Source organism: Schistocerca gregaria, chromosome 3, assembly GCF_023897955.1.
Source record: "Schistocerca gregaria isolate iqSchGreg1 chromosome 3, iqSchGreg1.2, whole genome shotgun sequence".
NCBI lineage: Eukaryota > Metazoa > Arthropoda > Insecta > Orthoptera > Acrididae > Schistocerca > Schistocerca gregaria.
In genome coordinates this window covers 242,999,716-243,027,622 of record NC_064922.1, presented here as the reverse complement: position 1 = coordinate 243,027,622, position 27,907 = coordinate 242,999,716, and the positions used below count along the sequence as shown (strand labels likewise).

General features: G+C 38.1%; 1 protein-coding gene across 1 annotated transcript in view; it reads right to left on the bottom strand.

Moving 5' to 3' along the window:
* Positions 1-443: 443 nt before the first annotated feature.
* The window catches only part of LOC126354080 (2-iminobutanoate/2-iminopropanoate deaminase-like), a 66,609-nt gene continuing 39,145 nt past the window's right edge, over positions 444-27,907 (bottom strand). Inside the window, exons 4-5 of the mRNA XM_050003461.1 lie at positions 15,238-15,293; positions 444-571 (exon numbers count right to left, since the gene is read on the bottom strand). Coding sequence (XP_049859418.1) covers positions 512-571; positions 15,238-15,293 — 116 coding nt within the window. The 3' untranslated portion in view covers positions 444-511. The remainder of the gene's footprint in view (positions 572-15,237; positions 15,294-27,907) is intronic.

Below are 27,907 nucleotides of genomic sequence, written 5' to 3'. Positions count from 1 at the left end.
ACTATAGACTTAAATTTTTCTGCCCATCTTGGTTGTTGTTCTAACAGGGAGTATGTTGTTAATCTTGTATGTGGACTCCTTTAGAGGAGCTATTCCATCACTATGAAGGTGATAAGAGTGTAAAATATGTTCAAAAAATCTAAAACAAATATACATCAGTGATATAAGGTTATAGTTGTATGGAATGTAACAATACCAGAGAAGAAAAGTTTCTACTCACCATATAGCGGAGATGCTGAGTCGCAATAGGCACAATAAAAAAAATCATACAATTAAAGCTTTCGGCCATTAAGGCCTTTACACACACACACACACACACACACACACACACACACACACACACACACACACACACACACACAGTCTCAGAGCTGAGACTGCAGATGTGTGTGCAAGTTGCATTTGCGTGTGTATTTATATTAACTTTTGTGTTGGGAATAAAATAAATAATAAAGATATTTTTATTTTTCTACATAGTATTTCATTTACATCATAGTTTACTGTCATATAATCATTGGATTGTTTCCATATCTCCTGCCACAGCAATTGCATCGACTTCTATTTTAGCCGCCTGAAACATTTAAGAAAAACAATGAGAAAACACACACACACACACACACACACACACACACACACACACACACACACACACACACACACACACACACTTTGACAAAGAGGTGAAATGAAACAGTTTTTACTGACCATTTACTCTGTACCTTCATCTCTCTTACTGAGAATGGAAAGATCCTTTTCTTAAAATATTTAGAAAGTACAGAAAATGTCAATCCACTAGCATAAGTACTACAAAATGTATGTCAATAACGTATCTAATCAATAAATCTGTTTGCACAATTCTGAGTCTATTGTCTACTATCTTTTAGATTAAATTGAACTACTTGCAATGCTGCTGCCAAAAACACAGCCAAATTATTAAATTTTGATGAGGTTCAGTACATACAGTTGAGTACTTACAGAATTTCACAAGCTATAAAAATTGTCTGCTCAGTCAAATACAAGGAGTAGATAGCATGAAGTTGTTGGTACTACTGATATACCATAGCTATAACTTTAAAGCTCACATCTTGGAACTAATGAATTGCCTTCATTCAACTACATTTTTGGTATGCATAATCAGTAGGTGATTTAAAAATGAAGAAAATAGTTTAGCCCGCATAATTCTATTTCTTAATGACTTATGGAAACTATTTTTGGGATATCCAACAGGATACAGGATAACATTTTCAGAATACAAATGTGTTATAAGAATTAAATATGGTATTAGTTCTAGAAAATCTTCCAGATACCTCTTCAACATAATTTGAAAAGAACTTCTGCTGTTCTGCTGGCATCAATTGAGTGCATTTCATATCCATTGTCCTAGTAATAAAGTATTAACTAATAAAATAACGTTGGTATTTTCTGTTGCCTACCTAAGGCATTTGATTGTGTGACTCGGTATTATCCTAGATAAATTGAAGTTTTATGGGATTGATGGTACAGCTAACCAATGGATAATGTCATATCGGACCAAAAGAATGCATAAAGATGTACTTAGTAATTCAACCAATATAGTCTGGGGACTTTTTTTCAGATGACACCAGTATTGCAATCAATCCAAGCTTGCATACAGAAACTGAAGACATTGTCACATGTCACATGGAATAATGTTCTGGGGTAATACATCTTTCAAAAAGTCGTCATTGTTCAAAATGTGCTGACAATGTGTGGCACTCATCCATGATCATTTTGTACACATCTGCTTAAGGAGTTGGGCTTTCTGACTTCTGCTTTGCAGTATATGAAGTTTTTTGTAAATAATCCACTGCAGTTCAAAAGAAACAATGATGTACATAGTTACAATATCAGAAGGAAAAATGACATTCATTACTACACACTATGAATGTCAAGTACAAAAAGCAGTGCACAATTCTGCAACTGCAACTTTTGTTCATTTACCCCAGAATATAAAATTTCAGATAGCAAAGTAAAGTTAGAATACAAACTGGGAAATTCTCTTCTTGATAACTCCTATGCCACAGAAGAATTTCTTATTGTAATGTGTAAAAGGTGGTGGGTAGGGATTACTGTCTTTTTTATATCAAAAAAATTGAACATGAAACTAGCTAGTTAACTATGTGTAAAGGTCTTGTATAGGTGATTGTAATGACTCTGTGTATAGCAAAGTGTTGTGTTGTGCTGTATGATGAAACAATGGAAATGGTGAAACCTGGTGCTGGCACATAGCCTACTCCTCACAAATAGCACCAAAGAGTTCACCAAGCTTAATGTCCCTACCTACCAGAAGGCATCACCAACACTGCAACACACCCTCCCTCCACAAGACACTGGGCCTAGGTTTGGAACTTAATACATGACACTGGCACAAAGTCTGGTGATCAGAGACTCCATGCCACCACCTCTCATCTTTCTCGTGATTTTTTTTTACCTGTATGATTCAAATAGCTACAACTGATTTGAGCACCACTGCACTGATGTCCATTAGCAACCTTAACTAAAGAGGCAGATAAAATAGCATAAATATAACACTAGTATCAAAAATAATCTGTACAGAGACTCAGGGGCTTCATATCAGTACAAACAGGAGACAGATACATGGTACATATGTATTTGACAATGTTTAAAGCCATAATAAATGTAACATGGCTGAAGTAGTGGAGTCTAAGACTTAATTCCAGGAACTCTTGCTCCACTGAATAGTATTCATAGACATCCATAAAATGAACATTATAAATTATTTTATAATTAATATCAGCCTTGTACTAACATTATGAAAAATGACTAAGTAAATTCATTGTCTTGCATTTAGAATGTATACTCTTGATTTTTACAGACGAATGGAAAAACTGGTTGATGCAGACCTCGGGGAGGATCAGTTTGGATTCCGTCGAAATGTTGGAACACGTGAGGCAATACTGACCTTACGACTTATCTTAGAAGAAAGATTAAGAAAAGGCAAACCTACGTTTCTAGCATTTGTAGACTTAGAGAAAGCTTTTGACAATGTTGACTGGAATACTCTTTTTCAAATTCTAAAGGTGGCAGGGGTAAAATACAGGGAGCGAAAGGCTATTTATAATTTGTACAGAAACCAGATGGCAGTCATAAGAGTCGAGGGGCATGAAAGGGAAGCAGTGGTTGGGAAAGGAGTGAGACAGGGTTGTAGCCTCTCCCCGATGTTATTCAATCTGTATATTGAGCAAGCAGTAAAGGAAACAAAAGAAAAATTTGGAGTAGGTATTAAAATTCAGGGAGACGAAGTAAAAACTTTGAGGTTCGCCGATGACATTGTAATTCTGTCAGAGACGGCAAAGGACTTGGAAGAGCAGTTGAACGGAATGGACAGTGTCTTGAAAGGAGGATATAAGATGAACATCAACAAAAGTAAAACGAGGATAATGGAATGTAGTCAAATTAAATCGGGTGATGCCGAGGGAATTAGATTAGGAAATGAGACACTTAAAGTAGTAAAGGAGTTTTGCTATTTAGGAAGTAAAATAACTGATGATGGTCGAAGTAGAGAGGATATAAAATGTAGACTGGCAATGGCAAGGAAAGCGTTTCTTAAGAAGAGAAATTTGTTAACATCGAATATAGATTTATGTATCAGGAAGTCGTTTCTGAAAGTATTTGTTTGGAGTGTAGCCATGTATGGAAGTGAAACATGGACGATAACTAGTTTGGACAAGAAGAGAATAGAAACTTTCGAAATGTGGTGCTACAGAAGAATACTGAAGATAAGGTGGATAGATCACGTAACTAATGAGGAGGTATTGAATAGGATTGGGGAGAAGAGAAGTTTGTGGCACAACTTGACTAGAAGGAGGGATCGGTTAGTAGGACATGTTTTGAGGCATCAAGGGATCACAAATTTAGCATTGGAGGGCAGCGTGGAGGGTAAAAATCGTAGAGGGAGACCGAGAGATGAGTACACTAAGCAGATTCAGAAGGATGTAGGTTGCAGTAGGTACTGGGAGATGAAGCAGCTTGCACAGGATAGAGTAGCATGGAGAGCTGTATCAAACCAGTCTCAGGACTGAAGACAACAACAACAACAACTCTTGATTTCTTTCCACTGCTAAGACAAATGGCATTTGGGTTGCAACATGATGTGCCATAAACAAAAGGCAGATCATTTCTTGGATCATATAGTAGGCAGCACCCTTTTCAGTGGTTGCAGGGGCAACAATCTGGAAGATTGATCCAGTAACATTAGCCAACATTGCCTTGCTATGTGAGTCATGCAAACAGCTGAAAGCAAGGAGAAACTGCCATTTCATTTCCTAAGGACATGTAGCTCTACCATAATGTATAATTATGATGACATCCTCCTGCATAAAATATTCTGGAGGTAAAATAATCCTCTATTCAGATTTTTGAGTGGTGACTAAACAAGATAATATTGTCATCAGGAGAAACAAAACAGGAGTCAGAGTGTAATGTTAGATCCCTTAATCGAATAAGTAAGTTAGAGAATTTAAAAAGGGAAACTGATAGGTTGAAGTCATGTAGTGGAAATGAGTCAAGTGAAGTAGTTATCAGCGCACTATCAAATAGGCGAATGCAGGAATAGGTATAACCATGAACAAGAAAACAGGAATGCAGATAAACTACTATGAACAGCACAGTGTATGCATTGAAGCCAACACTCACTACAGTATTACAAGTTTCTTTGATGACTAGTTCTGTAAATAAGATTGAAAGAATGTACAATTAGAAACAAAATTATTTATATAGTTACAGGGAACACAAAATTAATTGTGATGGAGTGTCAGAGTTTGATAGCAGGAGCAGGGAGAGAAGCAGAAGTACCAGAAAAATATGAACTATAAAGTGAAATGAAAGGGAAATCCAACTGACAGAATTTTGCACAAATTTAGTAATTGCTAATATTTGGTTGAATAATAATGTCAGAAGACTAGACATGGGAGATACCTGAAGACACCAAATGGTTTTCGATGTATATAAAATGGTAAGGCAGTTTTAATCTGCAAAACATTTCCAGAGGGACAGATGTGGACTCTGACCATAATTTATTGATTATGAACTGAAGATTAGAACTGGAAAGGTGCAGGAAGATAGGAAATTGAGAAGATGGGATCTGGATAAATCAAAAGATCCAAAGGTTGTTGAGAGTTCCATATACAGCATTGAGCAACAATTGAGTAAAATGGGGGGAAAAAATAAAATAGAAAAAGAATGCATAGCTTTCAGAGGTGAAGTTGTGAAGGCAGCAGAAGATGAAACAGACAAAAAGACAAAGTCCAGAAGAAATTCCTGGATAACATGTGATTCTCTGAATCTGACTGACAAAGGATATATATTAAAACTCAGTAAGTGAATGGGGAATAGGAATCCAGAAATTTAGAAACTGATATTGAAAACAAATGCAAAATGGCAAAGCAGGAGTGGCTAAACAAGAAATCCAAGGCTGTAGAGGAATGAATCAGTGTGGAAAAGATAGACACCACCTGTAGGACAATTAAAGATGACTCTAGAGATGAGACACACATCTGTATGAATATTAAGAGCTCAGATGGCAATTTCATACTAAGCAAAGCTGGGATGACCGAAAGATGGGAGGAATATATAGTGAGTCTGTACTAGGGAAACAAATTTGGAGTCAATATTACAGGAAGAGAAGACATGTAGTTATGAGACAGGATATTGTGAGAGTATTTGATACAGCACTGAAAAACTTAGGTCAAAATGAGACCCCTGGGGATGATAATTCCCAGAATTATTGAGATCCTTGAGAGAGTTAGTCATGACCATATCATGCCAAAGTGATACTGCATCCTTGGCAGAACTGCCAAAGCTGTGCCTCATATTCAGCAGTCTCTCCTACCAACCTCCCCATCATGCTTGACTTTGTAATGGCAAAACTGCTTTGGATAGGGATAGAATTATAAACCTCTTTGGCTTTGGTTGTGTATTTCTGCAGACTTTCTTCCCATAATGTTTAATATCTTTCATCAAACCAGACAGAAAACTTTATGCTACAAGAATGAGATTTTCACTCTGCAGCGGAGTGTGCGCTGATATGAAATGTATTGGAAGGTAGGAGACGAGATACTGGCAGAAGTAAAGCTGTGAGTACCGGGTGTGAGTCGTGCTTCAGTATCTCAGATGGTAGAGCACTTGCCCGCGAAAGGCAAAGGTCCCGAGTTCGAGTCTCGGTCGGGCACACAGTTTTAATCTGCCAGGAAGTTTCAACTTTATGCTACATCAATGGTAGCACTCTTTCCTCTCAGCAATTTGTTAGTACAGTCCAGCTGCTCCACTTTATGCTAGAAACTTTATGAGACACACATGAGTAGGTGCTCTGGAATCTCATACCAATGAGATGCAATACTTATTGTGTACCACACTAGCCCAAATACAATCTCCAAACTATTAACTGTTTCATAGAAAATACAAGACTTGATGATAATCTATTAACGTATTTTTCTGGGCAGATCTCTTACAAACATTATTAAAATTGCTTTACTTACTCTTTATGCATTTCCACATGCAACATAATTTTATAGGCAGGTATGTATTTGTAAACTCCTGAGGGACCAAACTGCTGAGGTCATCAGTCCCTTTATAGGCAGGTTAAAGTGTAAATGTACAGATTGCAGTTGCACACCCATGTGATAAGCCTTGGTTTACATTCTCAGAATTGTATTCCAAATAAAAAGTTGCACACAACATCTAAAGACTGAACTGACCATGTTTAACAAAATTTTACAGCATAGAAACTGAACAGAACAAAACCTGAAAAAATGCAGAGTTCAGATGTCTTTTGAAGAATGCATTATATTAATTTGTGAAAGCATGGTAACATTTCATTTTCTATGCGAGCTTGTATGGTTCCAATACATTGTTTAGTGGGTCTAAAACATTACGCTAGCACAAGGTCTTATGTGTGGGCAATAACAGTTGCACAGTAATAAATATTACCCAGCAAAGCAATCTTTAGATCTGATCAGGTTGGCAGCATCATCATAGTTATAGAGGAGAAAGAGAGATAAAAAGATAGTAACAGTGTATTATACACTTTGACTCTTGTATTCATACAAGTTGGCAATGTTGCTGTGGCAGAAGCCTGTTCAGCAGGCCACCACCACTATATAGTTACTGCCTTGAGAATGAGCACTCTGCAATGAAATGCAGCAGGCAGTCATGTGTGTGTGATGCAGCTGTTGCAAAAGCTCTGTGATGTCTGCCAAGGAATGACTACCTCTTAAATTTGTTGTAGCTTCATCTGAAAGCAGTACTACTCATGACAATGTCATGACTGTAAACATTCTCTCTCTATATTTTAATGATAATTTTGTAACAAAATATCACTATTAGATGTCTATAGAAATTTTTCTCACCCTAAATTTCAATAGCTTTACTTGTTTGAAAACACTATTGAGTGTGTGAGTGCGAGAGTGTGGTGCAAGTGTGCACTTGCATCAGATTTTGTATGGAACAATAAAGAGAACTTTCAGAATAGCACACACAAGACAGTTCTAAAATTTTACATTGCTTTATGGAAGTGTGTGCTGGATGGACACTAATGCAACAAGAAGCCAGAAGAATGGAAAATGCGGAAATAAGATTCCTTAGAAGTGTGGTGGGCTGTACATCACTGAATAGGGGGAGACATGAAGACATTAGAAGAGAACTGAAGACTTTTAACCTCAATAAAGGAACTATAGAGCACAAGAGGGAATGAAAGGAACATTTGTTAACTGGCCAAAATACTGAAGACATTGCTCAACCATAAGCAGAAAAATGCAAGATGCAATGCTGAACGAATGATGAAGACATGGCTAGACCAACACTTTGAGGACAGAATAAAAGAACATTTTAATTCTTGGTCGTGATGATGCTTCACATCTGTTCTATTGTGTGCACAGAGTTTGAATTGTTGAGCATGACATACTCTTACAGGTTATGCAACTCATTCTAGCTTGGAAATATGCCATTGACACTCCAGCCAAGTAGGCGGCAGCTGTATAAACATTAACCATGTTAGCAATAGATGAGTGTTGGGCAGCAATTTTTTTATGATGCCAGTTGGATGAAATGACATGGGAGAAATGACTGCGACAATAGTGTGCATTTACAGTTGCAGGAGAAGGAAAAATGCTTTTGTAGGCAGAAGGTAGGAAAACAAGTGGCATGAGAATCCATGTACCTCTCCTGGTTCATTCTTAAAATATCTTTCTTTGTTTCTTGTTTCTATCTCCCCCTTGCCCACATTAGTTTCTGCACCTCCTCTCTGCCTGCAACCTTGGCTGGGACCTATCTCACTACGCCCCTTGGTACAGTCCTGGCCATTACAGAACAATTCCACCTAGTGTGCAAGAAATATAAGACATGCAAAAATCTGTCAGTGTTCAAGGAGGAAGTAATAACTCCTATTTCAAAGAAGGCAGCTGTTGACAGTTTTGAATACTACAGAACTGTCAGTTCAATAGGTCATGGTTGGAAAACACTAACATGAATTATTTGTAGAACAATGTGAAGACCAGCAGAAGCCAACATCTGAACTCAGTTGGAGTTCTGTAAAAGTATTGTGATACACAAGTTAATACTCATCCTATGACTTACCATATGAGATAGATAAACTTACATTTATAGCATTTGTAGATTTAGAGAAAGCTTTCGAGAATGTTGACTGGAATACATTCTTTTTAATTCTGGAAGTATAGGGGATGAAATGCAGAGAGCAAAAAATTATCAGCAACTTGTTCAGAAATTCTACTAGTTATAAGAGTTGAAGGAATCAATAGTTGAGAAGGGAGTTAGGCTAGGTTGTAGCCTATCCCTAAGGTTACTTAACCCATACATTGGGCAAGCAATGAAGGAAACCTAGGAGAAATTTTGGAAGCAAATTACAGCTCAAGAAGAAGAATTCTAAGGTTTGTCAGTGACATTATAGTTTCATCAGAGATAGCAAAAGACTTTGAAGAACTGATGCTTGGAATCAATAGCACAGGGTATCTCACATAAAACCAATACACCTCACATTCTGGTTAGCCATCTCTAGTCTATGTGCTTGTGAAGTGGCAAAATTGTGTCTAAAGTTGACAACACTGCATTTTATCAGAAAGTGGAGTGCTGCTGTATGTTTGTGCATCAGTTGTTGTGATAAGCTCATATTGTTGAGTTGTTACAGAAATGAGGCAGTTTGCATTAGAACAGTGAATTGATATTGTTGAATGTTACACAGAGACATGCTTCATCAAGCAATGTAAAGAAATGTTTCATGTGAAGTACCCTGGTAAGAAGCTCTCCACAACCAGCATTGATGAAGATCTATACAAAAAAATGAAGGGCTGTTGGATCTGTTCAGAATGTGCAGAAGAATAGGTGACCAATAGTGAAGACCCCTGAACCTATAAATGGAATTTATATGGACAATCTATAAATGCAATTTGTATGGACATTGTGAGAAGTCCCTGCAATTCGGTAAGCAGGTTATTGCAACAAGCTGGTGTATCTGTCATTAAGCACTAAAAGATGTGAAATGAAAAGCCCATCATGTGAGTGTGCTGCAAGAGTTGAAATTTGAAAGCCAGGAAAAGAGTTCCTTATTGTAACTGGCTGTTAACATCAACTGCTAGCAGTTACTTGAACCCCTGGTTTCATTTGTCAGGTTACATAAACTCCCAGAATTTCAGAGACTGGTCACAGAACAATTCACATATTCTGCATGAAGAACCTCTCCACTCAGAGAAGATAAGCATTTAGTGTGTGTTGTCTGGCATACACATTACTGGTTACATATTTTCCAATTACACATTAAACATTGCCAGATATGTAGAGCTCTGACTCTTTCTAATCACCATTAACAGCTTCAGAGAAGTTGTACACAGGATTCCAAAAAGATGGAGCAACTGCTCACACATCCAACCAAAGCATGGCCCACATTATCAGTGTGTTCCCTGAAGACATACTTGTTAGTAGAGGCCTCTGGCCCCCAGGTCTTTAGATTTAACATTGTGTGATTTTTATTTATAGGAAACACTTAAAAGCAAAGTATGTGCTGGCAATCCTCACACAATAGATGATCTTAAATGGAACATTGCTACAGAAATTACAACATCATGCCGGCAGAATTATAGTGTGTTGCTGGAAATGTCATCACACGTAGTCAGCGATACCTGGATGGTGATGGCCACCACATCCAGCATGTCTTATAAACTGTTTACTACATTTTTTAACATTATTGTTATCTACTATTTTTTAGTTAGTTCACTGTTACTTGAATCTCGGGTGTGAGGTGTGCCAATTTTAAGTGGAACACCCAGTACCATGAAAACAAGTTATGAGATGAATATCAACAAAAGTAAAACAAAGGTGCTGGAATGTACTCTGATTAAATAAGGTGATGCAGAGGGAATTAGATTAGGAAATGAGACATTAAAAGAAGTAAATGAGTTCTACAATTTGGACAGTAAAATGACTGATTATTGTTAAGTAGAGAGGATATAAAATGCAGATAGCAAGAAAAACATTTCCAAAAAGAAGAATTTTTTAACCTCTAATATAAATTTAAGTGTTAGAAAGTCTTTTCCGGTGTTATTTGTCTAGAGTGTAGCTTTTCATGGAAGTGAAATGTGAACAATAAACTATTTAGATAAGAAGAGAATGGAAGCTTTTGAAATGTGATGAAAGAGAAGAATGCTGAAGTTTATATGGGCAAAGATCGAATAATAAAGAGGTAATGGACTAATGGACTTAATTGGGGAAAGGCACAACCTGACTAAAAAAAGAGGGGGTGGTTGATGGGAAAGATCCTGAGGCATGAAGAAATCAATTTGGTTTTATTATTTATTGCAATAAGTATTCCATTGTTCCATTTTTGCATGGTAATGCATGGATGTGGTATGAGTCAAAACATTTAATTCATTATTATGTTTGTTTCCATCCTGAAAGTGATAAAGTAACACAATCAGGAATTCTAATTAAGCTCACAGACAGAGGTTAAGATCCAGTTTTCAGATATCTAAACAATTTTTACAGAGTAAACATACAGATCACCAATTAATCTAATTAAAGCAGCAAGATATATTGAATCAGGAGTACAGAATAATACATGGCAAATGAACTTAGCTATCTCTTCTACAGTATTCTTCTAGAGAATAGAAAAATTTTTCAACCAGCAACTCCTTTAGCTTACTTTTAGTAGTAAATTATTACTTGTTACAGTACATGACATAGCTCCATGCAGTATAATAAATCAGACTTTCAAAGCAGTGCGTTCAATTAACAATATAAATATTGCAAACTTTAGGGAAAGCCTACAGCAGCTAGACTGGGATGAAGTGTATAAGGAACCCGATGCAAACTTTAAATATAACTTATTTCACAATACATTTTTAAGGGTATTTGAAAATTGTTTTCCCAAGAAAATAGTTAAACATAATTCCAAGAAAACATATAAAAAACCTTGGCTAACTAAAGGAATAAGAATATCTTGCAACCGCAAAAGAGAACTGTATCTAACAGCAAGAGGGAGTACTGACCCCGAAATTGTTCAATATTATAAAAACTATTGTGCGGTACTAAGAAAAGTTATTAAAAAGTCCAGAAGCATGTGTATCAAGTCTGAGATCAGTAACTCTGATAATAAAATTAAAGCAATTTGGAATATTATTGAAAGGGAAACAGGGCAACCAAGAGCACAGGAAGACTTTAGTGCAATAAAACTGAATGACAAGTGCACTAACAAACAATCAGAAATTGAAAATATTTTGAATAATCATTTTTTAAATGTTGTGGAGAAAATAGGATCTAGATCTTCACTAGAAGAGGCAAGGCTATTAATAGAAGAGGCCATACCTGCGCAGTTTGAAACAACTGTAATTCCACCAACCTCTCCCTCTGAAATCAGTAAAATAATAAACTCACTGAAAAGTAAAAGCTCTTACGGAATTGATGGCATTTCCAGCAAAGTACTTAAAGCTTGTTCCCAACAGATAAGTAGGATTCTCAGCCACGTATGTAATAGCTCTTTGGAGCAGGGTGTTTTCCCTGATAGACTGAAATATGCCATTGTAAAACCATTGCATAAAAAGGGGGATATGTCGGATGTCAACAACTACCGCCAAATCTCTCTTCTGACAGCTCTATCAAAAATTTTTGAGAAAGTAATGTATTCAAGAGTAGCCTCCCATATTTGTAAAAATAAAGTACTAACAAAATGTCAGTTTGGTTTTCAGAAAGGCTTTTCAACAGAAAATGCTATATATGCATTCACTGATAAAATATTAAATGCTCTGAATAACCGGACATCACCCATTGGTATTTTTTGTGATCTCTCAAAGGCCTTTGATTATGTAAATCATGGAATTCTTTTAGATAAGCTAAATCATTATGGTTTGAGTGGGGCAGTGCACAAATGGTTTAATTCATACTTAACTGGAAGAATGCAGAAAGTTGAAATAAGTGGTTCGTGTAATGTTAAAACAACAGCTGATTCCTCAAACTGGGGTGCTATCAAGCACGGGGTCCCACAGGGTTCGGTCTTAGGTCCTTTACTGTTCTTGATATACATTAATGACTTACCATTCCACATTGATGAAGATGCAAAGTTAGTTCTTTTTGCTGATGATACAAGTATAGTAATAACATCCAAAAACCAAGAACTAAGTGATGTAATTGTAAATGATGTTTTTCACAAAATTATTAAGTGGTTCTCAGCAAACGGACTCTCTTTAAATTTTGATAAAACACAGTATATACAGTTCCGTACAGTAAATGGCACAACTCCAGTAATAAATATAGAATTTGAACAGAAGTCTGTAGCAAAGGTAGAATTTTCAAAATTTTTAGGTGTGTCCATTGATGAGAGGTTAAACTGGAAGCAACACATTGATGGTCTGCTGAAACGTCTGAGTTCAGCTACGTATGCTATTAGGGTTATTGCAAATTTTGGTGATAAGAATCTCAGTAAATTAGCTTACTATGCCTACTTTCATTCACTGCTTTCGTATGGCATCATATTCTGGGGTAATTCATCGTTGAGTAGAAAAGTATTCATTGCACAAAAACGTGTAATCAGAATAATTGCTGGAGCCCACCCACGGTCATCCTGCAGACATCTATTTAAGGATCTAGGGATCCTCACAGTAACCTCACAGTATATATATTCCCTTATGAAATTTGTTGATAATAATCCAACCCAATTCAAAAGTAATAGCAGTGTGCATACCTATAACACCAGGAGAAAGGATGATCTTCACTATGCAGGGTTAAATCTGACTTTGGCACAGAAAGGGGTAAATTATGCTGCCACAAAAGTCTTTGGGCACCTACCAAACAGCATCAAAAGCCTGACAGATAGCCAAGTAACATTTAAAAATAAATTAAAAGAATTTCTAGATGACAACTCCTTCTACTCATTGGCTGAATTTTTAGATATAAAGTAAGTAAAAAAAAAAAAAAAAAAAAAAAAAAAAAAAAAACTTAATCATTAGTGTCATGCAATATTTTGTGTAATGTAATTTCTTGTACAGACATCTTTTATTAAACTGACGCGTTCCACATCATTACGAAGTGTCGTATTCATGATCTATGGAACAAGTATTAATCTAATCTAATCTAATCTAATCATCATAGTCACTTAATATTACTTGGAAGTGCATTGAAGACTTTTGTGCTTGTGTATTTTACACCTTTTTGCACCATAGAAAAATTTTTCAGGTCACAGTGTATGTCACATTATCATCTTGTGTTATGATGACAGTAAGTTTCATTCATTTCATATTGAGGAGGGTTGTGAAGTATGAACTTTATGATTGAAAAGAGATATAGTGAAGTAGTGGTTAGTATTTGCAATTAGTTTTTCTGAGGTTTATTGATAGAGAATTTACTGTGAACCAATTCAGAAGATCCTTAAGTAATTGGTTGGCATTTAATTCTAGGTCAGGGGATATCTTATTGTCTATCACAATATTTATGTCATCTGCAAAAATTGTAAAGTTGCCTGCTTTGTTTGAGAACAATAATATGTCATTGATACATATGAGAAATAGTAGCGAATAAGGACGGAACCTTGTGGAACTGCATAATTTACTGTTCCCCAGTTGGACTCTACCCATCCTACGTGCCTGTTGTTACCAGCTAACTCTTTTCTGTTGTCTGCCCTGTAGACAGGATTTGAGCCAGTTGCCCATCTGTCCTTTTCAGTCCATAATGGCATGCATTCTCTGTAAGTATTCTATGGTTGACATAGTCGAAGGCTTCAGACAGATCACAAAATATGCCCACAACCAACGTCGTCTCGTCAAGGTGTTCCAAAATGCCATTGGTAAATGAAAATATAGCTTTGGTTGTGAGATATCTTCTCTGAATCCAAACTGGGTTTTACTAATTATTGCAGAGTTTTCTAGGTGACTAACTATCCTGGGATATATTAATTTTTTTGAAGACTTTAGGAAACTTAGTCAAAAGAGGAATATGATGAAAGTAACATCTGAGGCATAGCTTTTTTGAATTGGGGCTTTACAATAGCATACTTCATTATGATGTGGAAGGTACCTTGTTTCAGAGAGGCATTGAATATCTGAGCTAGGACTTCACTGAACTGATTTTGCATCAGGCTTTTAGCAGTTTGCTGGACAGACAGATAGGTCTGATCTATCTCTGGAATTTGTTAGAGAAAGTTCACACTAAATTCCCCAAGCACTATCATCTCTTTTGTGTTTGAATAAATATATTAGTAGAGTGTCTAACTTCAAAAATAGACTTAAGTTCACTGAAGGTGCTCTGTGTACTGTAACTACTAATATATATGAGTTATTCAAAGACAATTATGTGGCACACTCTCCCAAATGTTGTTCTAAACAATTATTCTACACATCAATTACTCTACATTTGACACCATTTTAAACATACATGGCAACACTGTGTCTTTCTTTACTCAATCTACAAAATGATGTTGCTAAAAATTAATTATTTATCACAAGTTCCCGAAAGCACAGAAGGTGGGCATAATCTATACCTCGTGGCTCTTGGATATGAGAAAAGTGTGAGGGGCTAAAACTGTACTGGAAGACCTAGGTGTAAGTGCAGTAAACATGTTCAAATATATATGTCACATAAAAAAACAGAATTCAAATGCTATTATTACTGAAATTAATTAGCCTCTAGTTATATCACTATCATTATTTATCTACTGTGAACAAAGCATTAAATAGAAATGCAACTAAGTATCTCAGAAATACATACCAATGGTAACTTTCCAGCTTGATACGAAATACGAGCTGGGTATGGTTCCTTGAAAACTGTAAAAATTGAAAAATTTCTTAGCATCTGGTGAGAAATTCGTGCTTATTACTGATCTAGAAAACACATCACTATGAAGATCTCTTTACTGCCATTAAAACTGTGCAAAGGCAAAATTCAAAATGTTGCATTATCTTCGACATAAAATTTAACTGTATCTCTAAGAGTTTAATTAACAATACAAAAAGTTGTAGTGACTTAAAACTTTTGTTGTTCTAAATTGTTAGAAGTAAGTAAAGGTTAAAGTTACATAAAACAAACCACAGTATCATCAAGTATTGTTTTGCAACTTTTAGTACATATTACTGAAGACCTTACATATAGCTTCAATATATACTTCACTGGAACCTGCAACAATTTGAGCAATATGTATTGGATGTCTGCTTGTTCAGAAGTTAGTAAATCTCTTGGAGCTAGTACTACAGCTATTTTATGGCATACAGTAATATTCAATAGACTCTTCAATCTCAATAAAACTGCCTGCACTTGTGTTTCATAGGAGACAGTACAGACTACTTCATTGAGGACATGTTGCTGACTGATTTTTAATGGCTGATGTATTATCTCCCATCTGGACTGTTCCTTTTTTGCTCCTTTTCTTTTTATGAGGAATCCACTAATTAGGAGTCGTCATCGTCTTCAGTCCGGAGACTGGTCTGACACAGCTCTCCATGCTAATCTATTCTGTACGAGCCTCTTATCCCTGAATAATTACTGCAATCTACATCCTTCTGAATCTGCTAATGGGATTCATCTTTTGGCCTTCCTCTATGATTTTTAGACCCTCACATTTGCCTCCAATACTAATTGGTGATCTCTTGATGTTCCATAATGTGTTCTATCAACTGATCCCTTCTTTTGGTCAAGTTGTACCATAAATTTCTTGTCTCCCCAATTCTATTAAGTGCCTCTTAGTTATTTATGTGATCTACTAATCTAATCTTCAACATTCTTCTGTATCACCATGATTTGAAAGCTTCTATTCTCTTTTGTCTAAACTGTTTATTGTCAATGTTTCACTTTCATACATGGCTACACTCCAGACAAATACTTTCAGAAAAAAAACTTTGTAACACTTGGATCTATAATCAATGTTAAATTCCTATTCTTCAGAAATACTTTTCTTGCCATTGCCAGTCTACATTTTATATCCTCTCTATTTCAGCCATCACCAGTTACTCATCTACTACTTCAAGTGTCTCATTTCCTAAGCTAGTTCCCTTCGCATCATCCGATTAATTTGACTACCTTCCATTATCCTTGTTTTGCTTTTGCTGATGTTCATTTTACATCCTCCTTTCAAAACATCGTCCATTCACTTCAGTTGCCCTTCCAAGTTCTCTCCTGTCTGGCAGAAGTACAATGTCATCAGCAAACCTCAAAGTTTCTATTTCTTATTTTATTTAATCTCAAATCTCATCTTTATCTTCATCAACATCCGTTTCTATAATACTGCTTCAAGTTTACTCCCTTGTATAGGCCCCATATGTACTTCTACCTTTTAGCTTTTCCTTCTTTGCTTACAACTGGTTTTCCACCTTGTTAGAGCATAAAATCAAGTGCCAGCATGCCAGTCTGAAACGAGAGAGTAGACAGGGCTGTGAAGAAGATGCCAGCCAATTGCTGACCGACTCCTCTCCAGGAAAACAATGTGAACGGCAGCACCCTCCATACGAAGGGGACACAAGCGCCATGCTGACTGGTTGTGCCCCACTTCTACAGCAGCATTAAGATTAGGCACTTCAAGATCAGCAATTTAGGGATTGTGTGTACTGAAGAACATTGTTTATTTTGTCTGTCACCCTCTGCTTGCGAGATCTGTTTAAAACAAAGTTAAGCATTGTAATCATTTCCTTTTGTAATAAAATTCATGAATACCATTTGCTTGAATTGTTGTCTAGCGATCCAAGGAAGCAGGTTTCATAGGTACATCATATTTGATGAGTAGGCTCCAACACATCTGAGCTCTTGATATTCTTACAGCTGCTTCTATTTCCCCCAAAGACATCTTTAATTTTCCTGTAGGCAGTATCTGTTTTTCTGCTAGTAAAATATGCTTCTAAATTCTTACATTTGTCCTCTAGCCATTCCTGCTTAGCCATTTTGCACACCATGTCAATCTCATGAACATATTTATCCCTTGCACCTGTTTCATTTACTACATTTTTGTATTTTCGCCTTTCATCAGTTAAGTTCAATATATCTTTTGTTATCCAAGGATTTCCACTAAGTCTTGCCTTTTTACTTATTTCATCCTCTGCTGCATTCACTATTTCATCTTTTAAAGCTACCTGTTTTTCTTCTACTATGTTCCTTTCCCTCCACTCTAGTCAACTGCTGCCTAATGTGCCCTCAAACCCTCAGTTCATAACCAATAAATTATTGTCCGAGTCCACATCTGCCCCTGAAGATGTCTTACAATTTAAAATCTGGAATCTTTCAGTGTCTCCAGTTCTCTTCCTTGTGTACAACCTTCTATTATTCTTAAACAAAGAGTTTTACAGTGTTGCAGAATACTTATGCCATTAAATTTGTATATATTGTTATTCATTATCAATGATGTAAAAATGTAAGCTAAAGGTGTAGAAAAATAAGTGATAATGAATGCTAATACTTTGACATGTCCTATATTAAATGTACATCTCCTTTAACTATCCAAGTAGTTTGCATTATCTCGTCATACATTTCTTCAATCTCTCCATCAACTGTGGAGTTAGTTGGTATATAAACTTTTATTACTGTGGTAGCGAAGGGCTTCTTGTCTACCTTGGCTACGATAATGCATTCACTAAGGTGTTCATACTATCTTACCTGTATACCTGTTTTCTTATTACTATACCCACTCCTGCAATACTGCCATTTACCTGTATTCACCTGACAGTAAGTCCCATTCCATCTACAGGTGAACTTCACTAGTTCCCACTATATGTAACTTCAACCCATCCATTTCCCTTTTTAAATTTTCTAACCTATTTGTCCGATTAAGAGATCTAACATTCCACACTCCAATCCATAGAACACCAGTTTTGTTTCTCCTCACGACACCGTCGTCCTGAGTAATCCCCCCAAATGGGAGACTATTTTACCTCCAGGCCATTTTACTCGAGAGGATGCCATCATTTGACCTTATAGCAGAGCTGCATGCCCTCGGGAAAAATTACGGCTATAGTTTCCCCTTGCTTTCAGCCATCAGCACAGAAAGGCTATTTTGGTTATGTTACAAGGCCAGATCAGTAAGTCATCCACACTGTTGCCGCTGAAACTGCTGAAAAGGCTGCTGCCCCTCTTCACAAGTCACATGTTCATCTGGCCTCTCAATAGATACCCCTCCATTAAGGGTGCACCTACAGTACATGCCTCTCATTGATGGCAAGGTCCATGGTTCATGGGAGGTATCCAATCATTTTTCTAACAACAGCAGAGAGATGAATTGACATAGTTAAGAGTGCATGGAATACTGGGACAAAGTGCACAGATAAAGAGTCTCCCATAGTATGAGCTCAGACAGGAGACTAATCTTATAATGCTAAAGAAATCTGGAAGTTTCTTGAAAATGATATCAGAAGATAAAATAAATAATTTAGGCAAGAAAAATAAATGAAAACATGAAGAGAATTAAGAAAGCAAATTATACTGGGTAGACATTACATTTCACCATTTAAAATGCCAAATAATGCATCAACCAATAACAGACAACTGTACAAATATGAATGTAGGCTCTCCCGGTGCTGGTATATACTGTTGGTGAAAATCTCTCTGGTCTCTAGCCATGTGCCTTTGTTAAAATACTGCAAAGTTTCAATGGGTGTCATACTCTCTACCTTCTGGTGAGATATATGAACACTGTAATATGTGTACAAGTGGTGTGCCACCTCCACCTGGCTACAGGCGACCAGGTAGTGTCCAGTCAGTGGGTGGGGAGACAGCTGAGGCTGCAGTGGTGGGAGTAGTAAGTGCTTTGTCTGCATCTAACATATGGGCATTCTGTCCACGTCTTGCATGTTGGACAGTGCTGGCTATGCTCTCATTGTACTGCTGCTAATGCAGTATTCCATGCCACATTTTACTGCTGTCATTCATTTCTGTTGACCAAATTCTCCTGAAGCTGTACTTCAATTGATTCCTTTATAACTCTGTCTCAACAGCAGGTTGCTTGGTGAAGCACCTTGGTTTTCTGAAAGGAAAAGATGTGGTCTTCCTCGATGATTCACTCTACTGTCATCGATTTCTCCATCTCTCCCAGTCACACATGCCTGAAATGCTCCATACAGCATTTCAAAATGTGGGTTTTCCTAATGTATGGTTACACGCACGCACGCACACACACACGCACACACACACACACACACACACACACACACACACACACACAGACACACAGACACACAGACACACACACACACACACACAAAACCTGAAATTGCAACTGACAAATTGCTATTCCAACACTGGAGAAGGAACAGAAAACAAAAAAATCTTCCACAAATAAGGATCATTGTATGGGCTCTGTACAGTAGGTGTGATACTGTTTATGGCTATGGCAATGAAGGTAACACTTAAAAAAGCGCCCATTCTCCTGTTCAGAACAAGCCCTGTTAATCATTCATTTCAGTGGCTTTCATTCAAGCATTTCTCTTTCCAGTTAGCTGGATCCACAGTGGAAAGTCGTCAGTGGAATGAATATCAGCTGAGTCCCACTGTACTGAGTGTGCAAGGGCTGGAGAGCAGAAAGAGAGGTCAATGGCTGAGGGTGACGCAGTAGCAGCCAAGAAATGAGGATGCATGGCTGTCTGTGTTGAGAATGCATGGCTTCTGACACATCATGGGGTTCGCCAAGACTTGACCCCTGGAGCAAGTGCACCTCAAACCCATAATTCATATGGGCACTCAGAAGAAATGGGCAGGGAAGTTGTGCAATCAGGTCTGCGAGAGCCTCGAAGTCTATTGTATCTTGCAGAGGTAAACAGAGGGAGCAAATGGTTAACTTCTGGCCCACATGAACACTAATGGCTACTGCTTGTAGGTTAGTAAGCAAGCAGAGATCATGGGAGTGGTGTGTGTTATTAACAAACATAAAACCCCTTCTTACGCTCTGTCCTCAATTAGGTCATCCTTTGGTGAAGGGTATAGCCCCATACTGCACGGGTGTCAATGGCTTTAAAATGTGTTTCTTGTATGCACAAGCGCATGAGACATGCCCATGCCAGGGGGTTTCAATTCCTCTATATGTGTCCTTAGCCCATTAATGTTCAACTGTTGTAGGGGAATCATTTTCAAGTGCTAGTGCTGACACTAGCAGCCTCAGGTCATATAGCAGCACTGGTTTTCTGAATTGGCTGTTTAACAACTAAAGCAAAGGGGGGAGTGAATGTCAGAGGCTGCATGGCTTTATAAATCTTTTTGGCTGGAGAATGGATAGGGAAGGATGCGCAAGTCCAGGAGAGGGTAACAGGATAGTAAGACGTATAATTCTGGGAAACTAATACTGGAGAGGGTAACCAAATGGCTCACATAGTGAAGCAGCTGTTCAAATCAGCAGCTGGATGGTCAAGTTTGCAATTTGCAACAGTTTGGTGGTGGCCATTAATGTGAGTAGGCAGTCTGTTACTTGTCATGCCCACATAGAATGCTACACAGTAATTTCAGCATAACTGATATATTACATGGCTACTATTAAATGTGGCCCTGTCTTTTAAAGAATAGTAAATGCCTGTAACTGGACTGCAGTAGGAGGTGGATGGCAACTGTGTTTTTAGGTCAAGTCTTGCACTTGTGTTGACCACAAGGGGATGATGCATGGCGTGCGAGACTGGGAGCAGGATTTGAATGGGAAGACTAGGGTATTCTGTGGATTGAATGAGTGGCCGTGCTTAATGCTGGATGATGTGTGTGAGCTATCCCTCCATCTCAATGCATGACAAGAGGTAGCGGAAGACATGGTTGAGCTTTTCAAGGCTAGAGCACTACTAGGTGATCAGAAGTCTACTACCTCTCATCATGCCTTGAGATGAAGGAAATCTCATTCAAAATCCTACACACATTTTCCAATGGTGTGTTCCACCTCCTACACTGTGGGTATTCAATGTACTATTGAAAGTAGCTGCAAAAATATAGCATTTTTTGACACATATTTCAGGAGATGCGTTGTGAAATGCAGGTGTGCGAAAAACTGCCACATCATGTGTGATGTTTTAATTTATCACTTTTTACTACTAATTCTGTTCAAAACACATCTGCCATACAGTATCCACATACAATACTTCATGTACCTGCAAAATTACATCACTGTATGACACATTGTTCAGGAGGTATAAAGTCACAAACATTGAGCAGTGCAGAAAATAAACTACAGGGTGAAATTTGCTACAGATACAGGTGCAATAAGTACAGATATTTGTGAAATATTGTAAATATTTGTGAAATACACTGACTGAAAAAAGAATTGCAAAACCAAGATGTAGTTGTGCGACAGTCTAATGTTGTTAGGCTTGTATCTACATCTGAAAGATTCTATTCACATTTTGAGCCAGTTGCATGGTGCTAGTAGCACCACTATGAAGATGTAAATTAGTTTTGTTTTAAGTACAGACTCTAATAGTTGCGAGCTTTAGTTACCTCTGAGACTAGATGTGGTGAGTCAATGTTAGAATGTCTTTAAGGTGACAAAGACACCATTATCAACACCTCACAGAGTTTGAATGAGGTTGCATAATAAGGCTAAAAGAAGCTGGATTATCCTTCTGCAGCACTGCACAAAGACTTTGCAGGAATGTAACCACTGGCAGTGGTGGTCATGAGAATGTACGGTCACAAGAAGATGGCTCCGGACGGTCATGTGGCACTACTGAGAGGGAAGACAACTGTGTTCAGCTTATGTGTCTGGTGCATCTAACTGCATCTGCAGCAGCAATTTGAACAGCAGTTGGCACCACAATGATACAATGAACTGTTACAAATTGGTTACTTCAAAGACAGCCCCAAGCCAGATGCCCTGGAGTGTGCATTCTACTGATCCCAAATCACCACCATTTGCGACATCAATGGTGTCAAGCAACAGCTCACTGGAGAGCAGGGTGGAGGTCTGTTGCATTTTCTGATTAATGCTGGTTCTGCCTCATTGCCAGTGATGGCTGTATGTCGATTAGAGGAAGACCAGCTAGCTGATGACCTACAACCAACCTGTCTGCGTGCGAAACACATCGGACCTACTCCTGGAACTATGTTCCGGGATGCATTTTTATATGACAGCAGGAGCACTCTTGTGGTTATCCCATGCACCCTGACTTACAAGCTGTATGTCAGCCTGGTGATTCAACCTGTTGTGCTACCGTTCATGAACAGCATTCCACGGGGTGTTTCTCAACAAGGTAACACTTTCCTACATTGTTGTTGTTGTTGTTGTCTTCAGTCCTGAGACTGGTTTGATGCAGCTCTCCATGCTACTCTATCCTGTGCAAGCTGCTTCATCTCCCAATACCTACTGCAACCTACATCCTTCTGAATCTGCTTAGTGTACTCATCTCTCGGTCTCCCTCTGCGATTTTTACCCTCCACGCTGCCCTCCATTGCTAAATTTGTGATCCCTTGATGCCTCAAAACATGTCCTACCAACCGATCCCTTCTTCTAGTCAAGTTGTGCCACAAACTTCTCTTCTCTCCAATCCTATTCAATACCTCCTCATTAGTTATGTGATCTACCCATCTAATCTTCAGCATTCTTCTGTAGCACCACATTTCAAAAGCTTCTATTCTCTTCTTGTCCAAACTAGTTATCGTCCATGTTTCACTTCCATACATGGCTACACTCTAAACAAATACTTTCAGAAACGACTTCCTGATACATAAATCTATATTCGATGTTAACAAATTTCTCTTCTTAAGAAACGCTTTCCTTGCCATTGCCAGTCTACATTTTATATCCTCTCTACTTCGACATTCATCAGTTATTTTACTTCCTAAATAGCAAAACTCCTTCACTACTTTAAGTGTCTCATTTCCTAATCTAATTCCCTCAGCATCACCCGATTTAATTTGACTACATTCCATTATCCTAGTTTTGCTTTTGTTGATGTTCATCTTATATCCTCTTTTCAAGACACTGTCCATTCCGTTCAACTGCTCTTCCAAATCCTTTGCCGTCTCTGACAGAATTACAATGTCATCGGCGAACCTCAAAGTTTTTACTTCTTCTCCATGAATTTTAATACCTCCTCCAAATTTTTCTTTTGTTTCCTTTACTGCTTGCTCAATATACAGATTGAATAACATCGGGGAGAGGCTACAACCCTGTCTCACTCCTTTCCCAACCACTGCTTCCCTTTCATGCCCCTCGACTTTAATAACTGCCATCTGGTTTCTATACAAATTGTAAATAGCCTTTCGCTCCCTGTATTTTACCCCTGCCACCTTTAGAATTTGAAAAAGAGTATTCCAGTCAACATTGTCAAAAGCTTTCTCTAAGTCTACAAATGCTAGAAACGTAGGTTTGCCTCTTCTTAATCTTTCTTCTAAGATAAGTCGTAAGGTCAGTATTGCCTCACGTGTTCCAACATTTCGACGGAATCCAAACTGATCTTCCCCGAGGTCTGCATCTACCAGTTTTTCCATTCGTCTGTAAAGAATTCGCGTTAGTATTTTGCAGCCGTGGCTTATTAAACTGATAGTTCGGTAATTTTCACATCTGTCAGCACCTGCTTTCTTTGGGATTGGAATTATTATATTCTTCTTGAAGTCTGAGGGTATTTCGCCTGTCTCATACATCTTGCTCACCAGCTGGTAGAGTTTTGTCAGGACTGGTTCTACCAAGGCCGTCAGTAGTTCTAATGGAATGTTGTCTACTCCGGGGGCCTTGTTTCGACTCAGGTCTTTCAGTGCTCTGTCAAACTCTTCACACAGTATCGTATCTCCCATTTCGTCTTCATCTATATCTTCTTCCATTTCCATAATATTGTCCTCAAGTACATTGCCCTTGTATAGACCCTCTATATACTCCTTCCACCTTTCTGCCTTCCCTTCTTTGCTTAGAACTGGGTTGCCATCTGAGCTCTTGATATTCATACACGTGGTTCTCTTCTCTCCAAAGCTCTCTTTAATTTTCCTGTAGGCAGTATCTATCTTACCCCTAGTGAGATAAGCTTCTACATCCTTACATTTGTCCTCTAGCCATCCCTGTTTAGCCATTTTGCACTTCCTGTCGATCTCATTTTTGAGACGTTTGTATTCCTTTTTGCCTGCTTCATTTACTGCATTTTTATATTTTCTCCTTTCATCAATTAAATTCAATATTTCTTCTGTTACCCAAGGATTTCTAGCAGCCCTCGTCTTTGTACCTACTTTATCCTCTGCTGCCTTCACTACTTCATCCCTCAGAGCTAACCATTCTTCTTCTACTGTATTTCTTTCCCCTATTCCTGTCAATTGTTCCCTTATGCTCTCCCTGAAACTCTGTACGACCTCTGGTTCTTTCAGTTTATCCAGGTCCCATCTCCTTAATTTCCCACATTTTTGCAGTTTCTTCAGTTTTAATCTACAGGTCATAACCAATAGATTGTGGTCAGAGTCCACATCTGCCCCTGGAAATGTCTTACAACTTAAAACCTGGTTCCTAAATCTCTGTCTTACCATTATATAATCTATCTGATACCTTTTAGTATCTCCAGGGTTCTTCCACGTATACAACCTTCTTTCATGATTCTTAAACCAAGTGTTAGCTATGATTAAGTTGTGCTCTGTGCAAAATTCTACTAGGCGGCTTCCTCTTTCATTTCTTAGCCCCAATCTACACTCACCTACTATGTTTCCTTCTCTCCCTTTTCCTACACTCGAATTCCAGTCACCCATTACTATTAAATTTTCGTCTCCCTTCACTATCTGAATAATTTCTTTTATTTCATCGTACATTTCTTCAATTTCTTCATCATCTGCAGAGCTAGTTGGCATATAAACTTGTACTACTGTAGTAGGTGTGGGCTTCGTATCTATCTTGGCCACAACAATGCGTTCACTATTCTGTTTGTAGTAGCTTACCCGCATTCCTATTTTCCTATTCATTATTAAACCTACTCCTGCATTACCCCTATTTGATCTTGTGTTTATAACCCTGCAGTCACCTGACCAGAAGTCCTGTTCCTCCTGCCACCGAACTTCACTAATTCCCACTATATCTAACTTCAACCTATCCATTTCCCTCTTTAAATTTTCTAACCTACCTGCCCGATTAAGGGATCTGACATTCCACGCTCCGATCCGTAGAACGCCAGTTTTCTTTCTCCTGATAACGACATCCTCCTGAGTAGTCCCCGCCCGGAGATCCGAATGGGGGACTATTTTACCTCCGGAATATTTTACCCAAGAGGATGCCATCATCATTTAATCATACAGTAAAGCTGCATGTCCTCGGGAAAAATTACGACTGTAGTTTCCCCTTGCTTTCAGCCATTCGCAGTACCAGCACAGCAAGGCCGTTTTGGTTAATGTTGCAAGGCCAGATCAGTCAATCATCCAGACTGTTGCCCCTGCAACTACTGAAAAGGCTGCTGCCCCTCTTCAGGAACCACACGTTTGTCTGGCCTCTCAACAGATACCCCTCCATTGTGGTTGCACCTACGGTATGGCCATCTGTATCGCTGAGGCACGCAAGCCTCCCCACCAACGGCAAGGTCCATGGATACTACTGTTATAATGCAGCATGATGTACAAAGTGACAACATGTTGCCTTGGCCTGTTTGATCACCAGACCTGTCTCCAATCAAGCACACATGGAACATCAGACACCAACTCCAGCATTATCGAGAAACAGCATCAACCTTCCCTGCATTTACTGACCAAGTGCAACAGAAATGAAACTCCATCCCATAAACTGACATCCAGCACAAGTCTAACAATGAATTCATGTTTGTATGCTTGCATTCAACATTCTAGGGTTACACTGGTTATTAATGTACCAGCATTTCACACTTGCAATGGCTTACCTTGCACTTACATTACCTTGTGATCTTGCAATGTTAGTCACTTAAATATGTTATCTACACAAATGTATTCCCAAAATTTCATTACTCTACATTACTTATATTTTGCTTTTGCAGAAAATTGAAATAAATAGATAGACCTGGGCAGTGCCAGGTACTCATATAGTAACATTATAAAATAGAACAACTTTGCAATAGATATTGTGCAACTCAATATTTAAATAAGAATTACGTAATAAGATTTGATGTAAACAAGTCTCAGCTCAGCAGTCCTAGAGGAAGTTTTTCTGATTTTTTGTAAATTGCAAAAGTATTGAAGGAATACATATTAATGCAACTTTTTCTAAAGACATTTTACTGTTTGCCTGTAGCTCAGATTCAGTAACAAATGGAAAAATAAAGAGAAAGTTTGAAGGTACCTCTCAAAAACAGTTACATGTCAGGCTTTAATCAATACAAAAGCTGGTTGAAATGCCACATTGCTGCACTAAGAATGGCCCTATTTGAGGAGATATGCCATTCCATTCCTCCAACCTTTGAACTTACCTAGCCAGTTGCAAGGGACATACAATTTAACACTGACTCTGAACCACAGTACAACTCTACATTTTTCGCATTACGAAGCATTGCCAGAAGTAAATGAAGTGTTAAGTGATATTAAAATCCTGGGAGTGAAGGGGGTTGAAACCATGACCTTCGTATTTGAAGTCTGACACTTTACCAGTGAGCCATCAAGAGAGACTAAATTATATCACTAAAAATGTACACACAAAAAAGTGCAGACTAACAAAGAATACATAGAACAAGTTGGTGAGTTTCCGTATTTAATGGCAAATTATAACCAATAACTGGATGGGCAGCAAGAGAAAAACCTACAGGAGTAAAATGGCCTGTAACACAAAGTGAAGAGTTTTCTAAATGAAAGTTTCAATGTGACTGGGAAAGGAAGTTTATCATTAGTTTGTACTTACAGCAGTAAGACAGGAACTATTAATTCAGAAATAGATGGAAAACTAAGGATTACTTGGTGGGCAACAGAGATGAATGTTAAAAATTACTACAGAAGACAGGAAAACAAACAAATGGACCAGAGAACTGGAGAAGAAGAAGTGAATTCATATTCAGAAGAAACATAACACCTTGAATGATTAGAGAGAGGACGTTCAGATTCACAGGCTATGCACATTAGTATGTCCTGCAGAAATGATTGGCATTTCAGTCACCTCAGTTCAGCATGTGTCCTGTTGCCTCGTAGGCAATGGATCCACACTATGGGCTCAGATTACTTGTTCCATATGTGATGGCATTGATGTGTATAAATTGAAAATGGTATCCTGTGGTACAGCCATCCATGCTGCATTCATTGTCTGTGATGGTTGACAATGGGTCACAGTGATGTACCCATCATTTCATCATGTCCCAGACATTTTCAATTGGTGACAAGTCTGGTGATCTGACAGGCCAGAGCAAAGGCTGACATCCTGTGACATCAAGAAGGCACGAGTTCATGCAGCAACATGTGGTTGTGCATTGTCTTGCTGAAAAATGGCATCTGGGGTGTTGTGCAGAAAATGTATTGCTATGGGTTGCAGGATGTCATTCACATAGGTCAGACTGGTCACAGTGCCCTGGACACAAACTGTGAT